Source organism: Styela clava, chromosome 7 (assembly GCF_964204865.1).
Source record: "Styela clava chromosome 7, kaStyClav1.hap1.2, whole genome shotgun sequence".
Lineage (NCBI taxonomy): Eukaryota > Metazoa > Chordata > Ascidiacea > Stolidobranchia > Styelidae > Styela > Styela clava.
Window position 1 is genome coordinate 13,683,904 of NC_135256.1, and position 23,353 is coordinate 13,707,256.

Sequence of the window (23,353 nt, forward strand, 5' to 3'; positions counted from 1 at the left end):
GTGAAATGCTATTCATTTTTTAGTCATATTATACATGTATTATCAATTGTGCAAAAATGCAAAACTTTTAATTAAGCAATATAATAACAATAACAGGACGACTATTCATGTAAAATAATCATACATGCCTCAAAGCTGATTTATATTTCAATACTATTCCCACATTGGAACACAATAAAAATACACATTACAAAGCCACTAGCTTATATTTTAATTTCTTTATCCAGATTATACATACAGACAGACACATTGTGCTAATAAAAACGATGAAAAATTATGAAGGTAGAAAATCACGAAATCAAAGATGTATGTATCACATTGAATTGATAAAGATTGTACAATGCATAGAATAATGAATTCAACAAAATCCAGGATTTTTTTAGAAAAATCTAATATTAGCGAAATAGGTGATACCAAATAAAACTTTTTCTAATCAAGATAACTCTTGAAAATATAAACTATATTTGACTATTTTTTTTTTACTTTAATGATACTTTATCATTAATTTGTTCTTGTTGCTGAAACAATTTATAAATATGAATCTGTAAGTAAAGAAGACATCGGAAGTACAGTCACCTAACATAACATATTCAAAGACTTAGATCATATAAATCTCTTTCGAACACATAAGCAGGCTCTGCGGTCCTGTCTGCAGGTTCATATTCAACGAGTATGCACACCAACACTATATGAAAGCAATACACAGTTAAACTACTGAAAAACTGATAGAAGCAATAGAAAAAACTAATGAAATCATCCAAAAACATTTGAAAATTCATCATAATTTTTCTTATTTTACCATGACCATGCTCTCACATACAGTGATAATTGCTGTACTGTGTTCTAGCAAAGACTGCTATTGGTGAAGAAATAATATATTTCATTTATCTGTGCACACCACACCCAGCTAATATGAAAAAGCATTTGGTGATTATAAAAGGTATTCACAGCATTGATCGAAAAGGGAAAATATTGGTGAAACTAGATATCATGCTTGAGAAAAATAATGTCAAATTCCATGTGATGTTTACCAAAGTAAATATTTATGAAAAAAACATTACTAACAATATTACTTTCTGATGAATCTGTTGAAAAAGAGACGAGAGAACTCAAATGGGTATTGGACACAAAATGAAGGGGACCTATGGACTGTTTTGCTAAATTGTTGTTGATGCTGTTGGCTTGCTTGTCGCTGTTGTTAAGAAAAAATTACTTTTTTACTCTCAAGATGGGAGAAATGCCTTTATTTTTTTTCGAATTTCTTCGGAGTCCTATTAGACCTGATTTTGCTGTTTTATTTGAATTTATGGGAACACTTTTTACATCATAAGGAAACACTTTATTCCTCCACACTTTTCCTGTAGATATCGATTTACTAAGTAAGAATTTTAAAAGTAGATGATATTTTCACTTAGGGTGTAGTTTTTTTTTATTTCTTGTCATTGAGCTTCCCAACTGATACAGGATCAATTAGAACTTTCAGTGGTAGATAAGACTATCTTAACGGATACATTATAAAAAATAATTTCTGATTTTGTACCGTATTATTAAATACTGAATTGAGTCATTCCGCTATTAATGGAATTACAGTGGTGCAACTGACACATTGAATCTCACATATGATTTGAAATTATTACTTCTATTATTCATTCCCAATTTAAGAAGGCAAAAATTAATCAATTAATTAAGATGTTAAAATTACTGGAGCGTTTATGAAAACAGTGAAACAGTTTAATAGTTTCAATTGTAGTGCTTCCTGGCCAGGGCAAAGTCAAATAATTAATTAACACAGAATAATTAGGTGATTACAATTACTTGGCTATTCATCAAAAACAGTGGGACAATTTAATAGATGAGCTTGAGTGTGCTTGTGGTGCTTTATGGCAGAGAAAAAGTAACCAATTAATTAACCCGGTTCAATTAGATAATTATAATTATTATAACTTTTCATAATAAAAAGAGATAATTTTATAAAGGAGCTTCAGTGCGCTTGTGGCACTTTCTGACCAGACAAAAATTAAGTAATTATAAATACATTGGCTGTTCATGATACAATGAGACAACATAGTAATTAGAATTGATTGACTGATGATAAGCAGCCAAATGTTTTCATACCAACACTCAAGTTCTTTCTGAAAAAAAATATTAATTCTTGAAGGTAAGTCTAATGAGTGACATAAGTCTAATGAGTGAAAAATACTTTCGCTTGTTCTGATATCACTATTCAGTAATAATTTTGAAAACATTACATCGAATATAAAAGAAGTATATATGTAATTAACTAGAAAAATAAATATCCGTTGAAAACAATCAATTATTCATATGACAATGCAAAAATAGACAAAAAGCCTGTAAATACGTGCTGTTTAATAATAGCTGTATATAATCAAATACACCTAGTTAAAGTAACAATTCAATGCAATATTAAATAAAATATGAATAATAAAAACAGCGTTATCGATACAAACATAAATTAACAACATTACTAGTGATTACAGTGCAATTACTACTGCACATCTTCCTTCAGTGAAAAAATTAATTTTTGTGCAAGGAAACTAGAACAATAAAAAGTGGATTGTCTCCCTAGCTGCAAAAATTAAAACAATGGCTTCTTATTTGACAATTTCTACTTAATTATTACAGAAAAACAATCTAGATGTAGTTGTCAGATGTATGTCAAAATTTTAAAAATCAGGTGAGACAAAATATAATGTAAAATCGTATTTGGTTTATCAATTTTTACAGTTACTGTAATCTTTAGAAATGAAATATTTATGTTATGGTATGAAAGGCGGATAAATATTTTTTGTGCAAATAAATTACCGATAATGGTTTTAATATAGCGAATTCAAAATTTCAATTTTTAGGTAGGTTTGGGCTCTGAACTGGATACTACGATATTTTAGATGGTTTGCCAGTCTTTTTTTGGAGCCAGAAGTTGGCGTAAAAATCTTCAAACAACCCAGATGATATTTCCCAAAATTGAATTGATAAAAAGTGTAAATGTTTCGTGACCAAAATTTTTTACACAGTGGGTGGGGTGTTGAGCATGGTATTTCAACCTCCTATGCGTAACCCACAATGCCAAAACAGTCTTACAGTCTCGAAACATCAATGGCTGTGAAGCTGGAGCCTCAGTCTGAGTTCACTGCGGCTCCAAATCGTGAACCATAGAATGAAAATAATATTTAACATTTCAACTTAATTCAAATAATGTCGATCACAAATCATTTTATGAAAGAATATAAACAACGAGATAATCTAAGCACACCGTTTGTGTATAAAACTCAAAATAATAAAAATAATGTAAAATCGCAAAATAAAATTTCCGATCGAATAAAGAAAATGCTATAGTTTCTTTATAGTTGATACGAATTGAAAAAATAAAAAAAAAACATAAAAACACTCAAGTACAACTCTTAAATATTAGCCTATTGTTAATGTTGAATATTATTAACTTTGTCTTCAGCATGTAAACAACAAATTCATACGAAAAAAAAACAGTTTACAATCTCTTTTTAAGAAATAAGTAAAATCACCACTATTTCACAGTAATATATTATTATAAGTTTTTTTTCAACCGAATATGAACTTGAATCAGTGGGTCTTAAGCATGAGAAATTTCCCATCCAGAGGAAACCGGAAGTGGTCATCAAATTTTCTTTTCAATAACAGATACAGTGCTCAAATCCGCGTTCATTCCGCATATTTTCAATGTGTCTTTTGAATAATATATACTTCCACCTTACTATCTGTTATTTATAGTTTATTATTAGTTGGTTATTTTTGAGGGTGGGGTGCGAGAATTGACAAATTCTAAAAAGAGGGGGCGGCGTAAAGAGTTTGAAAACCACTGCCGAGATGAGTAGTGTTGTTCTCCGGCATAAACTTCTTCATGTACCACCGAAAGTAGGGGGGTTAAATGTATTATTAATAAATGATATTGCACATACGGATGATACAAATACCGCTAATCGTATTAGAACTTTCATAACCTCATCTTTTGGTGAACCAAGTGCGTGTTTTGTTAAAATACCAGTGATTAGATTGATTTCATGTGCGATGCATACAAAAATAAATGATGTAATGACAAGATTTAATGTCGGCCACTCCGGTGATATGAGAACGAGCATTCCTTTTGTGTCGGCTGCTAACCAAATGTGATATTGTCCGATAAAAAGCTGAAAAATATTAATTTGGAAATGGGTTATGATACTGGAAACTAAAGTATTTGCAGTGAATTACATTTCTATTCTGTGAAAAATATAATTCTCCATAATTATTTCGACAAGCAGATTTTTAATCCAGCCAAATATAGATAGAACTATGATATCCTGTGTAAGGGGAATACAATAAGCTGACACCATGGTTAGTTAATTTGTTGGTTAGGTAAAGTATATCAGTATTTTTCAAAAACTTATTCAAAATAAAATATGCTCTTGTATAATAAAACTTAGTTTTGCTTCAAATATGTTTACATCAGTTATTTCAGATCCCGTAGGTGGGCTAAGAGCCCCGCTTTTTTATAATCCCTGAACTAAAACATCCCCATTTTTTACTGCAAACTTTACAAAATATGTGTACTAATCCTACCTCCAATGATATTTTGCCGAACCAAGCAAAAAATGCACTGTATCCACTTCTTAGATAACCAGGTACATTTCTAATGATGATGAAAGCAGTTATCTGAAAACAAGAAGTCTATAAGTGAACTATAAGAGCAACTATGGATGAATATATTATTTGAATTGGTATAGTTATGCCAAATTCAAATGGGTCTAATCTAGACCCAGGTCCCAGATCTATTGCTCCGGATAGATATTAATAGGATAAAAATTCGCATTCCTTTAGTAGTTGGGTGGACATTAATTGATTATTCAAGCCATATAAATTCTCAACCATTTTTGAATATCTGAGTGTAAATTTTATGCAAATTATGCAATAAATTATGCAAACTATAAAAGCAACTTAGAATGCATGAGGGATTTAAATTGGCATGCCGATTTAAATTCGAAGTGGGTTCATGCTAGACCCAGATCTATTGCTCAGGTATCAATAGCATAAAAATTTGAATTCCTTCAGTAGTTAGAGGAATTATTTGATTATTCAAGCTATAAAAATTCTTAACATTTTTCGATCTTCCAAGTGTGAATTTAATGCAAATTATACAATAAATACAAAAAAGCAGTTCATCAATGACAAAAATAATTCAAAATCTTCATTATTAACAACTTTCAAATTTATGAATGCCAGCTGTATTTTCGCATACAAATCAATACATGAACTAACATACAAAATTTCCACTCATTTAATGTAAAAAAATTTAAATTTCATTATTTACAACTTTCAAATTTATGAATACCAGTTAGGGCTGAGCGTTTGGAAACACTGTTTCGAAACAGTGATATGTCGAAACGGCAGCGTTTCCACCTTCGAAACGGATATTATGACGTCATAGCAAATGCAATCTGAAATTAGTTAAGGTATCATTCAGGGATGTCCAATTCGAATTTATTATCCAATTTTATTCGAATATCGTGACTCTCAAATATCGTTTTTAGTGTTTATAAGAATATTAAATATCGCCCAAACGTCCTAGCGCCGCCGTCCACGTTTTGATTGAAAATTTTTACAATCATTTCATTTTATGTTCTATCGTATTCGAAGACACTCTTTGCGAGGCGCAATAAATTACTGCCGACATAAAAGGATTTAAGTCAGCGCCGACTTGAAGTACTTGTAACACGTCGAGGAAGTTTTTAATTGAAAAAATTTTACAATTAGTATGGTATATTTAAACATAGTCGAGATAGTCTGGGTAACAGCGCAATAAATCTGAAATCAAATCAAATTTAGCTCAACGATGTCGATGTCACGCTGACGATAAACAGTCAGAGTCATAATGAAAATTAGCCGTATCAAAAATCCGAGTTAATATTGATTTTACTGTATAATTTGAACATTCCACCTAGTTGTTCCTTTTTCTGTGCTTGCCAAGATACACCACAAATCATAAATACTGTAATGTTTACCAAGTCTATTTCCTTAGAGCAAAAAAATACCTAATTTAAATCGATAAAAGCCCAATTCCTATGTTCCTGGAGTTTAGAAGGTATTCGGAATTCGGAAGATTCAAAAATATCTTTTTCCAGAATGTATTTGAAATAGTCAGGTACTCGGTTATGGCTCTCCCTGGTATAATTACCACACTGGATCACAAGGATTTGTGGCATCGGATAAAGTAGAAAATGACCCCACCCATTACATTAGATGAGGGCAGGGCCGCATTGAGACTTCGAGAGGCCCCATGCTATGCTGCTTGTGAGCCCCATCTCTAACAATGACGTAATTCGTATTATCCTGGTGCCATTTGGCCTCTGCTTTGTCATTGAGCAGAAACATTCGTGGAATTATCATTTTCGTTTTATCCTCTCGAATTAGCATCCAGTGCTATCCTTTTGTGGATTTAATTGTGGAAAATATATGTCATTATACATTAAATTCAATGGGTAATAATGGTATCATATTTTACTGTTTATGACAAACGTGTGTTTCGATTCGATTTCGTTTCGAAGGAAAAATTTCGTTTCGATTTCGAAACACCAGCGTTTCGAAAATGCCCAGCCCTAATACCAGTTGTGTTTTCCCATACAGATCAATCCATAAACTAAAATAAAAAATTTCCACTTGTTCAAGTAGGTACTTACAGGCAATATTGATGCATAGGAATGGATTCTGTTGCATGTAAACTTATCAGTACATTGTGCTGCCCAAACTGTATAAGTCTGAAATACAAAGGCATGAAATCAATCCTAAATTACAAAATTCTATTATCTAATTGTACATGCTCAAATGAAACTAACAACTGATGAGAGATAATACATATTTAGGTTTAATATAGCTTTACAACCAAATCACTAAAAAAAAAATTCATTATTAGATGAAAATATTTTATACCGGTAGATATTTATTTTAAGAGAATTTGCTATTTGCTAAGAGCAAGGATACACGCACTCACTCGGAGGTAAAGGAGACAGATCTTTCGAGCAAATTTATGGGAGATCACTGAAATTCCAAGCAACTGACCAATTATGATTTGTGATAATGCATTACACATTAAATGCCATTGCAGTGGGACTTGAAGCAATTTGAGTTAATATACTGGAGAAAGCATCTATGGCAGGGGTCGGCAACCTTTTGTCGTTCGCGGGTCAAAATTAAAGGTTGCAAGTCATTGGCGGGCCGCACATGTTTTTAGAAATTTGAAAAATCGAATAGATGACCGATGAATCACATTTTATCACACAGATCAGAAGTTAAATTTTAAGCATCGCGCGAAGACTGACAATTTGAATATTTTTTGCGCCATTAATAAACCATTTGCACTTGGCATCAACTTTTTTGCATTTTGTTGCCATTTGTTTAAATTATAGGCTCATTAAACAAGTAATTGGGAATTACATACTTGTTAGGTTATAATATAATTTATTCTGCATGTAAATTCTCTTGCCTAAAAAATATAATTGACAAAACAGCTATAATTTATTACTATAATTCAGTGAAGAGTCACGGCCCGGATTATATTGCCCCGCGGGCCGTAGGTTTCCGACCTCTGATCTATGGGGTAATATATTCCACATTACTGAAAATTTCGGCAAAAAAATTCTTTGTTAGTAAGGTACTTTAAAAAGAAATAACGAATATGCAAAAATTAGTCAAAACAAATACTAATTTCAAGTTTGAACGTTAGCAATATTGCCCCAAAAAACTGTGTGCAAAACCCAATTAAAGGATGAAAACTTACGACAACTATTCCGATTGATAAAGTCATTGTGATGAAAGATGCTTTAGTTGACAACAAACATCCTTGCTTCGAATCATCCAACACAGACAATCTGGAAAATGAATAAAGTCATAATTGAATTGATTTAATTCAAATTATTTAGGACAACAGGAAGCCAAACTAAATGACTGGGTAGCCAATAAAGCGCTTTCATAACGTGAAAATTAATTACATCACATGATGGGTATTTATATCTTCATATGGGAAATGAGGAAATTTTTATATAGTATTATATTTGACATGATAATGTTAGCAATGTAATACAGAAATATTTGCTTTGCAAAACAGGACTTCAAAAAAATTAGAATTTCCTTAGTATAAGCTAAAATAGTTCATAGCCTACAATTATAGATACTGATAATAGAATTATTTTTAAATTAAAAAATCTTGTAAGTTGTTTGTAAGGATTTTCGACATGAGCTTATTTAAAAACAAAATGTCGACATATACGTGCGTAACTAAAACTGCATAACTGATAGCAATGAAAAAAAAATTATCATTTTCATGAATTTTCTTTTGCAACCATTTGCTGTGATGAGTGTGTACTGTGTATTACGATTTGTGGGGCCGGCTCATATATGCTAATTTATATAAATTCACCGTTAATAGCCGTTTCCATAGGGTCAGCTTATATGCAATACACAGAGTAACAATTATTCGCATATTTTCCTATATTAGTATTTTAAATATATCAAAATAGGGACTACATAATTTGAAATTGAGACATTACTTACTTTTTCATAATGATATAAATAAAGCAGAGAACAGCTCCATGAAGCATTGCATATCTGTCCAACTGACACCTAAACCACCACTCTCGTACTGATCCTGTTGGAAGCTCAAACAAACGTATAGCAGGCCACCAGGAGAAGATCGCCTCAAAGTAACTCTAAAAATATTGTTGTTGAAAATAATATATTGCTAAGTAAGGTAGCTTAAGTAATAGTAACTACTGGTTTTTATAACAAACTGTACTTAACAAGAGACCAATGCTCGGATATCTATACACAAAGGTTACAAAACAGTATCAGTACAGTGAGTTTGCCTAAATGATTGGTAGACAAGCAATATGAAGGTGGTCACCCAATAGAAAATAAAAGTCTTCCCTTTTGAATAAAATAAAATAGCAAAATTTTAGTGAAATATATGGCTTTATAAAATAACAGCCTTGTAGCGACTTCTTCCATATCTGAGTATTAAATATTTGGAATTGACTGGTTCATTAGTTTCAAAGAAAAGCGATTTTTATCGATAATTTAGCAATAAGATCTGAAAGACTAGCGGTTTGATAAATGGAGAACCTACACCCACCATTAGGTTTAAATATCATAACAGGATATTTTCTGTTGCAATATTCCATAGAGAATAATTTCAATAAAATTCTCAGGTTACAATATGAGTTGTAAGTAGTCAATCCAAACCAATTTCTAAAAGTTTACAGAAAGCAAAATTCTCTTGTTAAAAAGTAATTGCATAAGAGTCACAGCTTAAAAGTAGATTTATCTGATTAGAAAATACTATTTCTTGGCAAAAAAGAAATAATTGAACAAACCTGAGACACGAAAAGAACACTTATGACAAGAAACAGCATCACTAGTTTGAAAAACATGATGGAGTATGGTGATCTCAAGTTGAAATTTCGCAATGGATAATCTTTTTCTGGTCCATTAGATGAAGGTTCTGCTAAAAAAATTATAATTTGTAATATTAAATTGATAAGAATTGCGCCTACATTTTTGAGGATTTCCATTAAACCATTAAAAACCTGGACAAGGAGCCACCAATATTTAGGAATGAGTAAAGAGTTACTTTTTTGGAAAGACCGGAATCATCACCTACCTAAATCATTAAACACTGAGTAAAGTGGTACATATTGGACATGACATCGAGATATGCACCCTACAAAGCCAATGCAGTTATTAAGTATAAGCTTTAAACACTACACCATCATGCTCATAAATATCTGAATATATCCAGACAAAGTTGGTTGAAATCTGATACTATAGAATGAAAAGAACAATACATATTTCTCAAATTCTTCACTGAAAACTAGAAGAAGTAGAACTCATAAATGTGAAACAGAATTGCTCTGTGTTCAATATTGGCCATAGATGCATGGTATCGATGGAAAACAAAATAGATAATCCGTTATTCTAAAATAATATTTCCGAATATGGAATATCATATCACTGTAATTTCCTAACGATCACTTTCTATGATAAAAAGGTTAATACGGTGTTGATTCGTTTTTTAGTTGTGTGAAGTAAATAAGCCAAATTGGTCTGAACATAAATATAAACTGTGTACAATCTTCAAATTAATAAATTCTATATTATTCTTATTTAAGATGTAAGTTATTGTCACTTAATTCAGGTTTTCACATTTGTAGCATCATAAATTATTATATTTCGCATTAACAAAAAATAATCCTATTTAATAAGATATGTATAATAGTCTGTTCAATTAAATGGCATCCACATCCCACAGGTATAGTCAATTAAATGGCATCCACAGCCCACAGGTATAGATTAGTATACCGGTACATAGTACAAAAATATAATGCATTGGCAGTTTCCTGAAAAATAGATGGTGCAATTAGGTATATGAATAGAATAGGAATTCTAATACAGGAAATCTATGTAGTAATGTTTTGATTATAAAGCTCAGACACATACTTCCTATCACCTCTCTATTCTATATCCTTCTAAAATGAAATAGTGACTAGTTACATATTCTATCCATGATATGTGTAGGCAGTGTAGCCTACTATTATTTTCTTGGATTAATACTTTGAACCCAAGAGTTGGAACTAATAAACTTGGTATTATATGGAACAAAATTTTAGCTGTAATATTACATTGAAATTGCTATATCTCATAACAAAATTGGTGATATCTTGATTGTATTGACAAAAAAATAAATATGACTAGAACAGATAAATATCTCAGGTTCAAATCCAAGTTTCACCACCCGCGCGCCTGTGTAATAATTTGTATAGAATCCGGGAAACAAGATTGCTTATGGCTTCTTCAAAAAAAAAGTAGATCAGTGCACATCAATGGGCGGGGAACCCCTGAAAAATTTTCTCTATACTTTACCATTGAAAAATTTCATACTCTTATTTTGAGACTGTTATTATGGAGAGTTGCCATTATTGAATATCCGTCTGAACCAAAGAAGTATCTGAGCGACCGCCCAAATTGAAATTATTATTACGTCATCGTTGACTTATTGCTGGTTGGTTATTGTTACGGCAATAAATCGAGGCTCGAGGAAACGACCATAGCTTCCTTATACACAAAAAACCTTGTATAATATTGATTTAATCATAAAATATCACAGACTAATCTTGTATTACCTGGTATTGTTCCATTTGTAGTAGCTGTCTGCATTTTGATGTTCGCTCTTGGCCATATCGTCATAGAAATATACAAGATGACGAACCAAAATGTACACAATGGTACAAAATAGTAAAATTGATAAGAACGATCCATCACCAAACATAATGATACAGTGAGAAGATTGATTCGGAAAACAACCTGTACAAAAATGCAGTAAAATGGAGTCAGAGGCTCCCAAACTTATGGCACATTTACTCATCACATATCATGCCGCATTATCAACACTAAATCATGTTGAGGAAAATTTTTTTTTTCATTATACACACATCTTTTACATTGCGCCATGTGAGTATCATAACATAACATGACTGAATTACAATATTGTTAGACGTTGTTCTCTCTAAACGTTAAGTTTAACAGATTTGACAATTTTATGTCAAGTTTTAAATACAGGCAGATAAGAGATACTTTTTTGGGGGATTGGATTGAAATTTAGCAATTCACTCGAAACAACTGATATAACTGATGAGAATCTTTAAAATATTTCTCCAATAAGTTTCAATTGGAAAATTTGAAAAACAAAATTGACTAATGGATTCAAATAATTAAGATAGATATTTCAAAATTAAAATTGTGACTGTGCTGAAGAATGAAATAAAGTTAAAAAGGAAATGAATTACAGAACATCAAATTATCAAAATTTCCATACTATTCTTATTAATTAACAGATCAAAACATTTATCTCAAGTGCATACGTCATCATATAAAAGAAGAATAATCTCAGCTGAGCATCATTCATGAAATATACTTACATTTAATACTCTGTATAGACTATAGTCTCCTTTATGCCAGAAATATGAGAAATGTCCATATCCTGTCATGAATAGATACATTGCAACAAGTATCCTTATGTGCATGTAGATTGGTACATTCTGGAAAATAATAATGTATAAGGGAATTGTAATTCTGGATGAATACCTGGGATAGAGGAATATTTGAGTAACTTAGTATATACCATTGACGTGGCGGATCATGCTAAGCGTTGGAAATATGATACAGGACTACTGGTGGGGGCTCTCAGTCCCTCTTATGGCACAGATGCAATGGTTAACTGGTATCATGATAGCAATTTAATGAACTCAAATGCAACACTATAATATTATTATTATTTAATAGGCATCCAAAAGAAATTATCTCCTGACGTTTCACTGATCTATAACAAATTCATCACAATGGATGTAATTAGCAAAAAAATTAGTTAATACCTAGTTTACCTAATAATTAAGGTCATTATTGAATTAGCTGACTATTTTCAGTTTTTTCCCCCAAAACAATATTAAAATTGCCGCACTAAAATTTAAATTGGCCACCTGCGGATCAATTCAAATACAGCACAGAAGTGGCGAATATAAGATTGACAACAGTTATTCGGTCTGGGTACTAATTAACGATGTGTAGATTAGACAAACTTAATATATATTACCGTAGTAAGTTTCAAGTTAGGACAGAAACAACATGTCATTATAGCTTGCATAGGTGTCATTAGAACAGGATTATTATTTCTTAGCATGTTTATTAGGTTGAGATTTATCATTAAAATCATCCAGGTTGAGAAATAACTGCTCCAAGGAAAATATTTCAAAATGAGATCATAGGTATGTAAGTTAAAAGTCAAATGAAAAAACTAGGTACAGCAAGCAATCAGCAGTCTTTCGACACAGAGTAACGTTACATAGCAGATATAAAAAGTATGTTTTGTAACATTCCTAATATAGCATACTTCTGCTGCAACATAGACCTGGGGCCTTGGCTCTAAATAAAAATAAATTATCACACAGATTTGGGCGCTCCAGAAGTGTGTGTTCCAATATGGAGGTGAATAATTTTGTGCGCCTACTCCACATTAAGTTGTGTAAAGGGACAGAAGCCTATGGGCAGGGGGCATATTCACTTGTCTAACACAGATAGTCCCTGTACTTGTAATAGAACTAAAATAAAGAAAATAGGTATCAAATTATGGCCTAACCCTAACCTGGTACACACACTACGAGTGTCACAGACATGTACAAGATCAAACTAGTAGGATATAGGCATCCTTAGAACACTACTTACCACAGAAGCTCCGGACATATGATAAATTAATATGATGAGTTGCATCCATCCCTTCCATTCATCTGTTTGATCACGATTTAATAAAGCTGTTTGTGATGTTGAAATTATTCCGAATAAACCCAACAAACTTATATAAAGCAATGGAAGAAAAAATCTTGCATTTGTAAAATGTTTGTTGCCCTTCATAAAGATATTTGTTCTGTTGATAGAAAAAAGATGACGGCAAAAAATGGGAAATACAATAATAAATACTCATGAATTGTTATAATATACAAGAGAGTAATGATGAAATTGTGGCCGTCACAATATCAGATAAATTTTAGCCAGATTTCAAAAAGAATTGCAATGAATATCAAATGAAATTCTCACCGATAGAATTATGCAAATATGCAAAATTTGGGGTGAAATATCGGTGAAATATGGGACTTGAGATGATATTGAAAACTTTTCAAGCAAAAGCATTCTAGCAGCTTCCTCATTTATAAGTAATGAATTGAGTAAGTTCGAAATCAATTTGTTTATTAGAGTTGAAGAGTTTTTTACTGTAACAACAACAACTCAGCAAAACAATTCACAAGCCCATTACATGTTCAAAGAAAATAACTTGATAAGCTTGCATAACACCTGTGTCGACAGCAAAGACTATTTTTGAGTTATATGAATTAAAATTGTACAATCAATTCATCATTTCATTGATGCCTTCGATTGAGGATAAATTTGGAATTGCATTTTTTAAGGATGAAAGGTCAGGCACACAAAAAACAATTTCTAATCAAGAATCACCTACCTATCACAGATATAAAAATACATCATAATAATTGTGAACTTTGATAATGCTATAATTAATTCCAATGTATCATCAAATTTAGTGTTTTCTTTCGTTTTCTTTGTCGCAGCGATTTCTTTTGTATCATTCGGCAATAATTTTTCTGCACTTTCAACAACAGATCCGTTTTGTGCGACATCTCCTAACTCAATATCAGGCGGAGGGTGCTTCAAGATTCTCCATTTGAGGTAAGTCATGGTGATTGCTCCCACAATACTGAAATAATATTGTTAATAAAACAAGGTTACAAGGTTACGAGTTTGACGTGTTTCCGTTGGTATTGGAGTCTGAATCATATTTCCTGAGTCCGATAAAGAATTTTTAATGGTAATGGTGGTAATCGAAGTGAAATTTAACATAACTTGATGAGCATTCTCGCTAGACCAGTGGTTCTCAACCTTTTCCTTATCGTGGCCCATTTTTGTTGCACCAAAATTTTGTGGCCCATTCACCTTCCCAAGCCAGGGTAAACTACAAAAAAAAAAAAAATCTTCTCACAATGCAGTCACTCACTGAATGAATAATTACCAATCTGCAGCTAACAACAGCAGCATCGTTTAGTTTTACTACAATCCAAATTTAACTATGGTGACACAAATGAAACTAAATTTATCAATAACTCTTGCAATTTCCAATAGATTTGTGGCCCACCTGAAAATATTTCAGTGGCCCAGCAGTGACCCATGGCCCATTGGTTGAGAACTTGTGGGCTAGACAGACAAATAAAAGAGAGACCAATACACTAACTTTACGAGTTCAAAATTTAGTCCCCAAAATTTGAATTGAGACAATTTCACCACCAATTGCCAGTTAGATTTGAAGTACCGTAGTTCAAAAATGTTTACTTACCAACTAAGGCCAAGAAGAAACACAACAATCTGAATAGCGGTTACATTAGGTGAAGACTGACAACAGGTTCCATCGATCGGATGAAGATTGTTGTTGCACAGGAGATTCAATAAAATACTTGACTCCTGTGATATAAAAATTAATAAATTGAATGATCTATTACTTTATTAAGGGCTTTACTAGCAAAGTAGGTGGCATGGCAGGTGCAAGAGAGACCGGTAAACAAGCAAGGTGGGTTCTGGTCACGTTGAAAACGATATAAAGAATGAGTAAGTTAAATTGATTAATAAAGCTTCAAGACACCATATACTCGCAGTGTCGGTGAGCTCGTACATTTCACTCACAGCCCTGTGACGAGTCTCGATAACCCCTTATTAATTAATGTCCCTCACCATTTAAAAACTGATTTGCGCAAAATAGCATATAAAATAGGCTAAAACCAAGAACAGAACCCATAAATTCCTTAATTTCTTTTGCGAAAATGAAGAAAATTTATTTAACACTAGTACCCAAAAGTCCAGGTAATTTAAGAGAAATATCACTTTGTATTATTAGCCTGTGTTATTATCACTACTATTTTTTCTTATCTAGTATTATTGTAATACTTATGTACATCTTATAATCTATTGTACGAATACAAGAACCAGAGTGCGAGTCACACATATCAAAAGCTAACAATACATGAAAGGTTAAATGAAAAATGGCTTTTTTATGTCTAGTGAAGAAGAAATAATATATTTCAAAATAAACTAAGAGAGGAATGTATCACTATTAAATAGGATTGGAAAACACTAACTTAGACAATATGCCAAGTACAAGAAAACTTTGGTTTCAAAGAAGTACTCATTATAATACAAAACCTTTAAAGTGAATTTATAACAAATCTAAAATAAAAAACAATCATGGATTTTTTATTAAGTATGTAATATGGGAGAGCCAAAATAACACAATCCTTTCATATTAAAAACCACAATTGACTTACTATTTTCAATGCTTGTGGTGGTAAGTGAAGTCCATCTTCAGATAATTCTATTAATTCGTATGATATCCTGAATAGAAAATATTTACTTTACATATTAAATAAATAATGACTTTGAGATGATCCTAAGTAGTATAAAAAAATAACAATACAGCTGTCCACTTGAAATCTTGCTTATTTTATTTATTTTAGATTTATTGGTTGAAATCTACACCCTAAAATAAAACAGGAAAAGTGGAACAAACAAACAATATGTCAATTGAATGAATGCTGGGAGATTCAAGGCATTGACTCAACTCAAGATGGACTCATCCACCAGTGAGACTTAACTCAATGACCAACCAGACTTTAGCCTGTCACTCAACTTTACTCCCGAATTAGGGACTTCAACCCTGCTAACTAACTCGTTAGAGTAACAATACCAAAATGATTGGAAAAAAAAATTATTTCCTCATTTACTATTCTAGTCATACCATTTAAATGATTCAATAACTTGAATCCTGTTTTCAGAATCCTTTTCTGTGAGCAAACCTTTAACAGCTTCATTATATTGATTGATTCTTTGATTTGTGATGAGTCTTCTTAATGGGATAAGTTTGCTCTCCTCAACCGGTTCTAAAATTATGATACATAATATAATTTTATAATAGAGAAATTTCAATGATAGCAATAGGCGATTTGGAAAATATTAGTGATTTTAACTAAAATTGGTATGTTACAACTACAGTTAATTATTATGAAAACAGATGGAGTTTCAATTATTCAATTTGGAAAAAAAGGTAATATTTAGAAAAAGGAATTTAGCATTAGATAACATTGGCTATTTACACAGCGTTTTGTTCGGAGCATAAAGATCGAATAAGCGTTGTGTACAAAATTGCCGATAAAGCGCAAATGTGATATAAAAAATTCATAATTCACACATATTGATAACAGACACAGTACTGTTATAATTGGTATGATAATAATAAAGTGGGCAGATAACAAGGAATCGATAGCAAATTTAATCACACTGTAATCCTCAATCAAAACAATAAACTTAGTCATTTTCCTGCGTGTGAGTCGGTCTATATCACTCAATCGATTTCAAATAATAAAATAATTGAAATAATTATCTAATTTCTCAAAATATGTTTTTCGCTATTTCCAACCTTTCAATACCATGCTTAAATTGAAAACAAATCAGTTCTAGCAAAATTCAGTATATATTAAGAGAATTGTATAGAGAACAGTAATCTGAATTAAACAATTAGGTGCCATGAATAAGAATTGTCATATTATTTATACATCTCACCTTGCATAATCCAAAAAATTTTAGTCCGATGTTCTTTGACTAAATACTGCATTTCCTTTAATATTGAAGTGAAATTTTTTGTATATTGTTCATATATATCCTCGAGAGAACCATTTTTCTTTAGTGTATGCTGTAATAAGAATAAAAATGCTATGATTACTTAAGAAAAATATCATGAGATTAACAGAAAAATGTTGCGCTTAAATTGAAAGTAAGTAACAATCCAACCGGAAAAACAACCCAAAAGACTAAAATATGATTTTTTTTTCAATTAGAAAAATGCGTAAAAACAGACTAAGACAATAATATTGAAACTTACCGCACCAGCTGACTGAAATATGATATCTGGACGATCATCAGAGCTCTGGAATGAAACAATTTTATCTTAGAAATAGACTGTCATCATCAATGCGAGATTTGATAAAAATTATCCCAGAATCACATTCTTTTCTTTGCTTAAGAATATGATTTGTTTCATCTGATTGTCAATCAAATGTGTTTATTTTACTGCAACTCAGCAGTCAAAATCTATATATTGCAACATAACAAAAAATTTGTTTCCTGCATTTTTATGGCTTATAACAAGGTTCAAATCTTCTTTAGCTGAAATCTATTTTAATAAAAGAAAACTGCCTTTGGCTTTTCAATAATAAAAAACGAGAACAGAAAATAATTCCCGTTGATCAATATTATTAAAACGTGTTGCCTTACCTCACCCCAATTTCCCAGCAAATTTGTTGCAGTCTCATTGAGCTCAGGTACCCAGTAAAATGACTGTAAACAATGAGATATCTTATATTGAGGGTAGTTGAATATATTTGAAATAAACCTTATGCCTAAAACATTACTTTTTTTTAAAACGATGATAGAATGAAGAGAAATTTAAAAACGAAAAAAAGCTCAAAATAAGCAGCCAACCCTTGCCCCTTAAAGATTTTTGTAATATCTGACTTATTTCATAAATACAAAACTATAAATATGTTAGGGATAGGCTACCTAATAGGTAGCAATTTGCTATTCCTAAAAACCTTATTTGGAAAACATGTTGAAAATATATACGTTAAATTGTTCTAAAATAGAAAAAAAACCTAAATGAACAATAACAGTTATCAGATAAAAATACAGAAATATGCCCCAAAAATTTTTTTTCACTAGAATTGGAAGTGATTTCACGGATAAAATGGTTTAGAATCAGTGCTTTCAAATTTTTAGTTATCCTAGACTTAGAATATTTCAAATCGAATCATGCTATATTGAACTCACCAATGATATTTTGTCTTCTTTAATAGGTACATTTGAATGCTAAAATTAAAATATTTATCTCATTATATAAATAAAAACAATGCTAGTAAAGCCACAAACCAAATTTGGTGAACTATCTTTCAAAATTATTGACATTGTTCTGAATAAGGCTCTAGACAAGCAGCCACTCATAGTCAGAAAAATACTCGTCATATATCGCAAACTAAATTAGACTGATAAAAATTGTTCATTGAAATGTTGACTCACAATTTTTCCTTCTGGCGTTTTTGCATCTGGATTGATGGCATGTACAAATGAAAACATAAGTTCTCTCATTCTTGAATCGCCAACAAATGCCAGTTTTTTGTTTTGCAGACATGAGTAAGAATCCCTGAAGATTAAAAAATAGTTGAACATTAAATAATAATGAAACTACAGTAACAAGAGTGGGATTTGGAATCAAATTATATATCTATTATTGGGAATGGATATGGACAGAAAAGTATTCTTCTTTTCACCGCTGAAACAAATATAATGAAAGGCAACTGTTTTACTCACAGAGTGTAATAAATTAGATAGTCAATGACGAGCCAGAAGGACTACAGTCCTGCCAACTAACATACTCAGTGGTGGCTGATGCTAAGCCTTGTACAAAGCGAAAATACATGTAAAAATGTTGTATAAAATGTTCGAATAATAAGTCTTGAATTACAAAAAATACATTCGACTACTTTGTTTCAAAAACCACACTTGAAAAATTGCAAGAAATCACACATAGGGTACTTTGTTTTATATTTGTGCATCATGCATCCATGAGGTTGCCAAACACCTTGTTCCTTGTCCAACAAAATTCCATTTTTAAGTAGACCTCTGCATGGATTTAAACCTGAATATAAAATCAGTTAAAGATAACTAAAATGGAGAGAAACAGGAGATTAATAAAGAAGAGCTGCTTTCATCTCTTCTCAATCACTCACAGAATACAAATTTTAATCTTATTACCAGTTACCACATCATCATGTAACTGCTATTTCTAACTCCGGTAGTTACAGAATGTCTTACATTGTCATTGGTATTTCAGAGAACTATTACAGAATTTAGCTTTTATCCGTATTTTAGCTCTTTATAGCCATATTTTAGTTCGAACATATAAGCAATGGATGGTCTTTATGCTATTTTCTTTCTATGCTAAAACTGACAGAGATAGAAATCTAAGTGAATAATAGTTATTTGATTGACTTCCAAATCTGATTAGATTGGGTACTCGTCTATAATTTATAGGCTAATATAAAAAAGAGTTGTTTCATAGTTCAAAAAATGTTGAAAATCGTGGTTTACAGGATCACAAAATTTTGTATAATTTCTCGAAAACATCATTTGGAGCAGATTTCAAGATGCAAACTGAAAATAATAATATAATAAATTTACATATACCTGAGTCGATGTAGTTGAGAGCATTCGCAACTAGAAGAACTACAACAAGTACACATGATATTCGTTTTGCTATTCCAATATTCACAAATCTTGATACCATGGCACTGCCCATGATTGAAGAAATATTTTTATACATCTTCTCTATTATACTGATCCAATCATAAAGTGTATGCAGATTCTTTGTTTATGGCATATAAAGTTGATGGCCTAGCTAAGTCTGTTAATTAATAACATTTTTTAGGTATTTCTGTATTTTTCTAATGTAGGATAGGATTTACATACCTGTACATGGGGTTAGTCCAGACTAGATTCCATGGCAGGTGCACGCACGAGGGCGCTAGCGCTCCGCAAAAATGCACGCGAGCGAAATCAATTTTGCACGCCGAAAATTTGCAATTGCTCACCAATGTAAATTTGTTTAAATGGTTTTAAAATCAATAATCCAGTAATATAAAGATGCCAAAATATTATAACTCCACAATTGTCGACAAATACCAGCCTGCAAGATTTGGTCTGATCGAAATATTGCGAAGCAAAAAGACCATGGACCTTTCCCCAACCTTTGACCCGCGAAAAATTCCTCTCATTGTTACGTCCTTTTTTGCATCTTGCTGATTGGCCAATGTCACGAAGTAAACAAGGAAGTCGATGCTCGGGGAAAGGTCCATATCGTGTTGAATGATAGGAAATAGGAATCCTGTGAGAATAGTTATGGACGAAAAGATTGCCTCCGCACCAATGGCCAAGTACGGCTCTGATTCAGCGTATTTTTCATACAATAATTTTACACGAATGTACTGAACAGTACCGGTATCTAAAGTTGCTCAAACACTCCCAAAATTAGTGACAAAGTATGAAAATAATGTTTGGGGTCAAAGGTCAAACGTCCATTTTGCTCTAATTTGACCTTGACGTATTTTTTATCCATTAATTCTACGTAAAAACACTACCAAAATTAATGACAAAGTATGTCCATTTTGCTCTGGTTCAACGTATTTTTTATCCAATAATTTTACGCGGATGTACTGAACAGTACCGGTATCCAAAGTCGCACAAACACTCTCAAAATTAGCGACAAACTGTAGAAATAATGTTTGGGGTCAAAGGTCAAACGTCCATTTTTTTCTCTGATTCAACGTATTTTTTATCCGATACCGGTAATTTTACGCGGATGTATTGAGAGGTATCTGATGTCAAAGTCAGTTGCACGCGAGTGCAGTTGTTTTGCACGTCGTGAGCTATAATTGCACGCCGGGAATTCTTATTTGCACGCGGGAATTTCTGATTGCACGCCCGATTTCTCGTTCAAAAAGGCCATGAAATCCAGACTGGGGGTTAGTTAGCTAGAGACATGGACTTGATGGTGCAGGAAGGCATAACCGTACAGCAGACATCGATTAAAAGTACCTATAGTAGGCGTAGCATAATGATTTTTGCACATGTCAATCCTCACCCCCACCAGCCCACCTGACTGCTGGACTGTGCCATCCAAAAATTATGTCACAACACAATCACGTCATAGAGCTTGCTAAAGTATACATACGATCACCCGAAGGCCGAAATGGCATCTGCACCTCTCAGATGGGGATCATTGAGACGAGAAAATGAGAGAAATAGCTTGCTTTTTCAGGTGATCGTCTGCGCGTCTTGGATGACATTTCGTAGGTACAGTTCAGCAGTTTGAGGGGCCTATCCCTCACACTGCTACAGGCAGACTGTATATACAGATACGGTAACTTACTGACTTATGTAAGTAGAGGTCACGCGAGACTAACCCCAAATCCTTCCTCAATGCCTCTGAGCTACGCTAGTTGATCCGTATGCCAGTATGCGTGAACGGTGAAATGTACGGTACATACAAACATTAAGTTTAAGCGAGGTGGCATGAGTCGGTTTGAGATTTTTTTCTGTCGACTTGGCATTTGGTTACTTTATCGTTCGGTGCAGAATGCTGTGCGAGACGGAGGTGTCGACGACTCCGAAGATAACAACTCAGTTGGTGGACTTTTAAAATGGAAGACTGGATAATATTTAGGAACAGTTTCCACTTGAAATTGTTAGCAACGACGGAATAGTATTCGAATAATGTTGCTACGTCGGTAGCTGCCATTCCGATTTTTCGAGGGCATACGGAAGAAGAAATGATCAGGCATGGGACTACGTTGCACCTACAATGCAACACTCACGTTGGATTTTGGATAACTTGGTATTTCAATTTACGTTGAAAATAAATTATGAAGAAAGAATCATTGCCACAGAACAATTATTGTCGAAAAGCTATCAAACGTAGTGCAACAACAAGTGTCACACTAATTAATGTAATTTGTAATTTTTTTCCTAGTAAGATGAGCAAGTTTTCAAATTTGCTAGAAGATCTACGTCTGGAAACTCAAACGCAAGGAGAAATTGTTGAAAATAATATTGTCTCTAGATCTCCATCTCCTCCAGTTCTAAGGAGATCAACCAGGGAACGCCGAACCGTAGACAGACTAAATCTCCAAAGTGGCAGTGAATGTAATAACTTGTGAATGTAACTAAATGCATCTATTTGTTTATACAGCTGCAGTCCAGCGATGATTGCTAGAGCGTTTTAAAATTAAAAAATTAATTACTTTATTTATTTCATTTTTTGTTTTGTTTGTTTTTTCAAATTTTGTGTCGTGAACTTCAACCATTTCTAATAATCATATTTTACTGTGAATTTATCAGCGTAAACTTGGAGGGAGCTGACTTCGATGACCGCATGGTCGTATCGCTCCTTCCAGTCTATACCGAAAAAAGCGTATTTTTTATAGCCACTATTTATTTATTATTATGACTGTTTTTTTTCTGGTTGACGAAATAAATCTCTCTCTCTCTCTTTAAATCAGACATCAATCATTGCTGTGCTGTGGATGTAGTGTGTAAATTCTTTCAACTTTATTCGTTTGACTATTGGGTCGCTTACTGTTAGCATCAGCAATTCGCTACGTATTAGTTTTCTTGTTTAATAACATTTACCTGTGTTATATTTTACTTTAGATTCATTCTAATGTGCTTTAGATTTAAGTTGAATAAAGCCTTATATCAAGGTACTACATTTCTCATTCATTACATAAGACAACTTGAGTCCATGAGTCGTCGCAGTGTTCGCTAGCTATTTGAAGTCTAAAATTCAACTTCTAGTCAGTGTAAAATTGTGATCCATCAGCCACCCGTTCGGTTTTTAACTTTCTTTAAAAAATAGGCGCAGCTCGCCAAGATTTGCGACCCCTAATTTTGGCCCAGACAGTACATAGTTTACCGTATGGTCAAGTGAAGACAGTTCAACAACGCCAGAACATCACCTTCTACTGGTCGGTTGTATAAGTTTATAGGATATTGGGTAAATTATCTGCTTTTGATTAATAGGTTACGTGTTTAAACTTAAAGTCATACTAATCTTAAAATTAGA

The 23,353-nt window shown here is 32.4% G+C and overlaps 1 protein-coding gene across 3 annotated transcripts; it reads right to left on the reverse strand.

Annotated features, from left to right (window-relative positions):
• Window positions 1-187: 187 nt before the first annotated feature.
• On the reverse strand, window positions 188-20,133 carry LOC120328015 (N-acetylneuraminate (7)9-O-acetyltransferase-like). 3 transcript variants are annotated; one of them, XM_039394388.2, is made up of 20 exons: window positions 19,921-20,133; window positions 19,270-19,372; window positions 18,754-18,877; window positions 18,508-18,546; window positions 17,956-18,018; window positions 17,564-17,608; window positions 17,245-17,374; window positions 16,424-16,565; window positions 15,954-16,020; window positions 14,972-15,096; window positions 14,084-14,338; window positions 13,297-13,495; window positions 11,997-12,116; window positions 11,202-11,382; window positions 9,396-9,526; window positions 8,578-8,732; window positions 7,805-7,895; window positions 6,708-6,785; window positions 4,594-4,686; window positions 188-4,181 (listed from the first exon to the last, which is right to left on the reverse strand). In XM_039394388.2, exons 1-20 carry the CDS (start codon window positions 20,054-20,056, stop codon window positions 3,894-3,896), a joined length of 2,565 nt encoding a protein of 854 aa, XP_039250322.2. In that variant the 5' UTR covers window positions 20,057-20,133; the 3' UTR covers window positions 188-3,893. The 3 variants fall into 3 exon arrangements, with proteins under 3 accessions (XP_039250322.2, XP_077970440.1, XP_077970439.1); XM_078114314.1 differs by having other exon boundaries at window positions 9,396-9,523; window positions 19,261-19,372; XM_078114313.1 differs by having other exon boundaries at window positions 19,261-19,372.
• Between the last annotated feature and the right edge of the window lie 3,220 nt (window positions 20,134-23,353).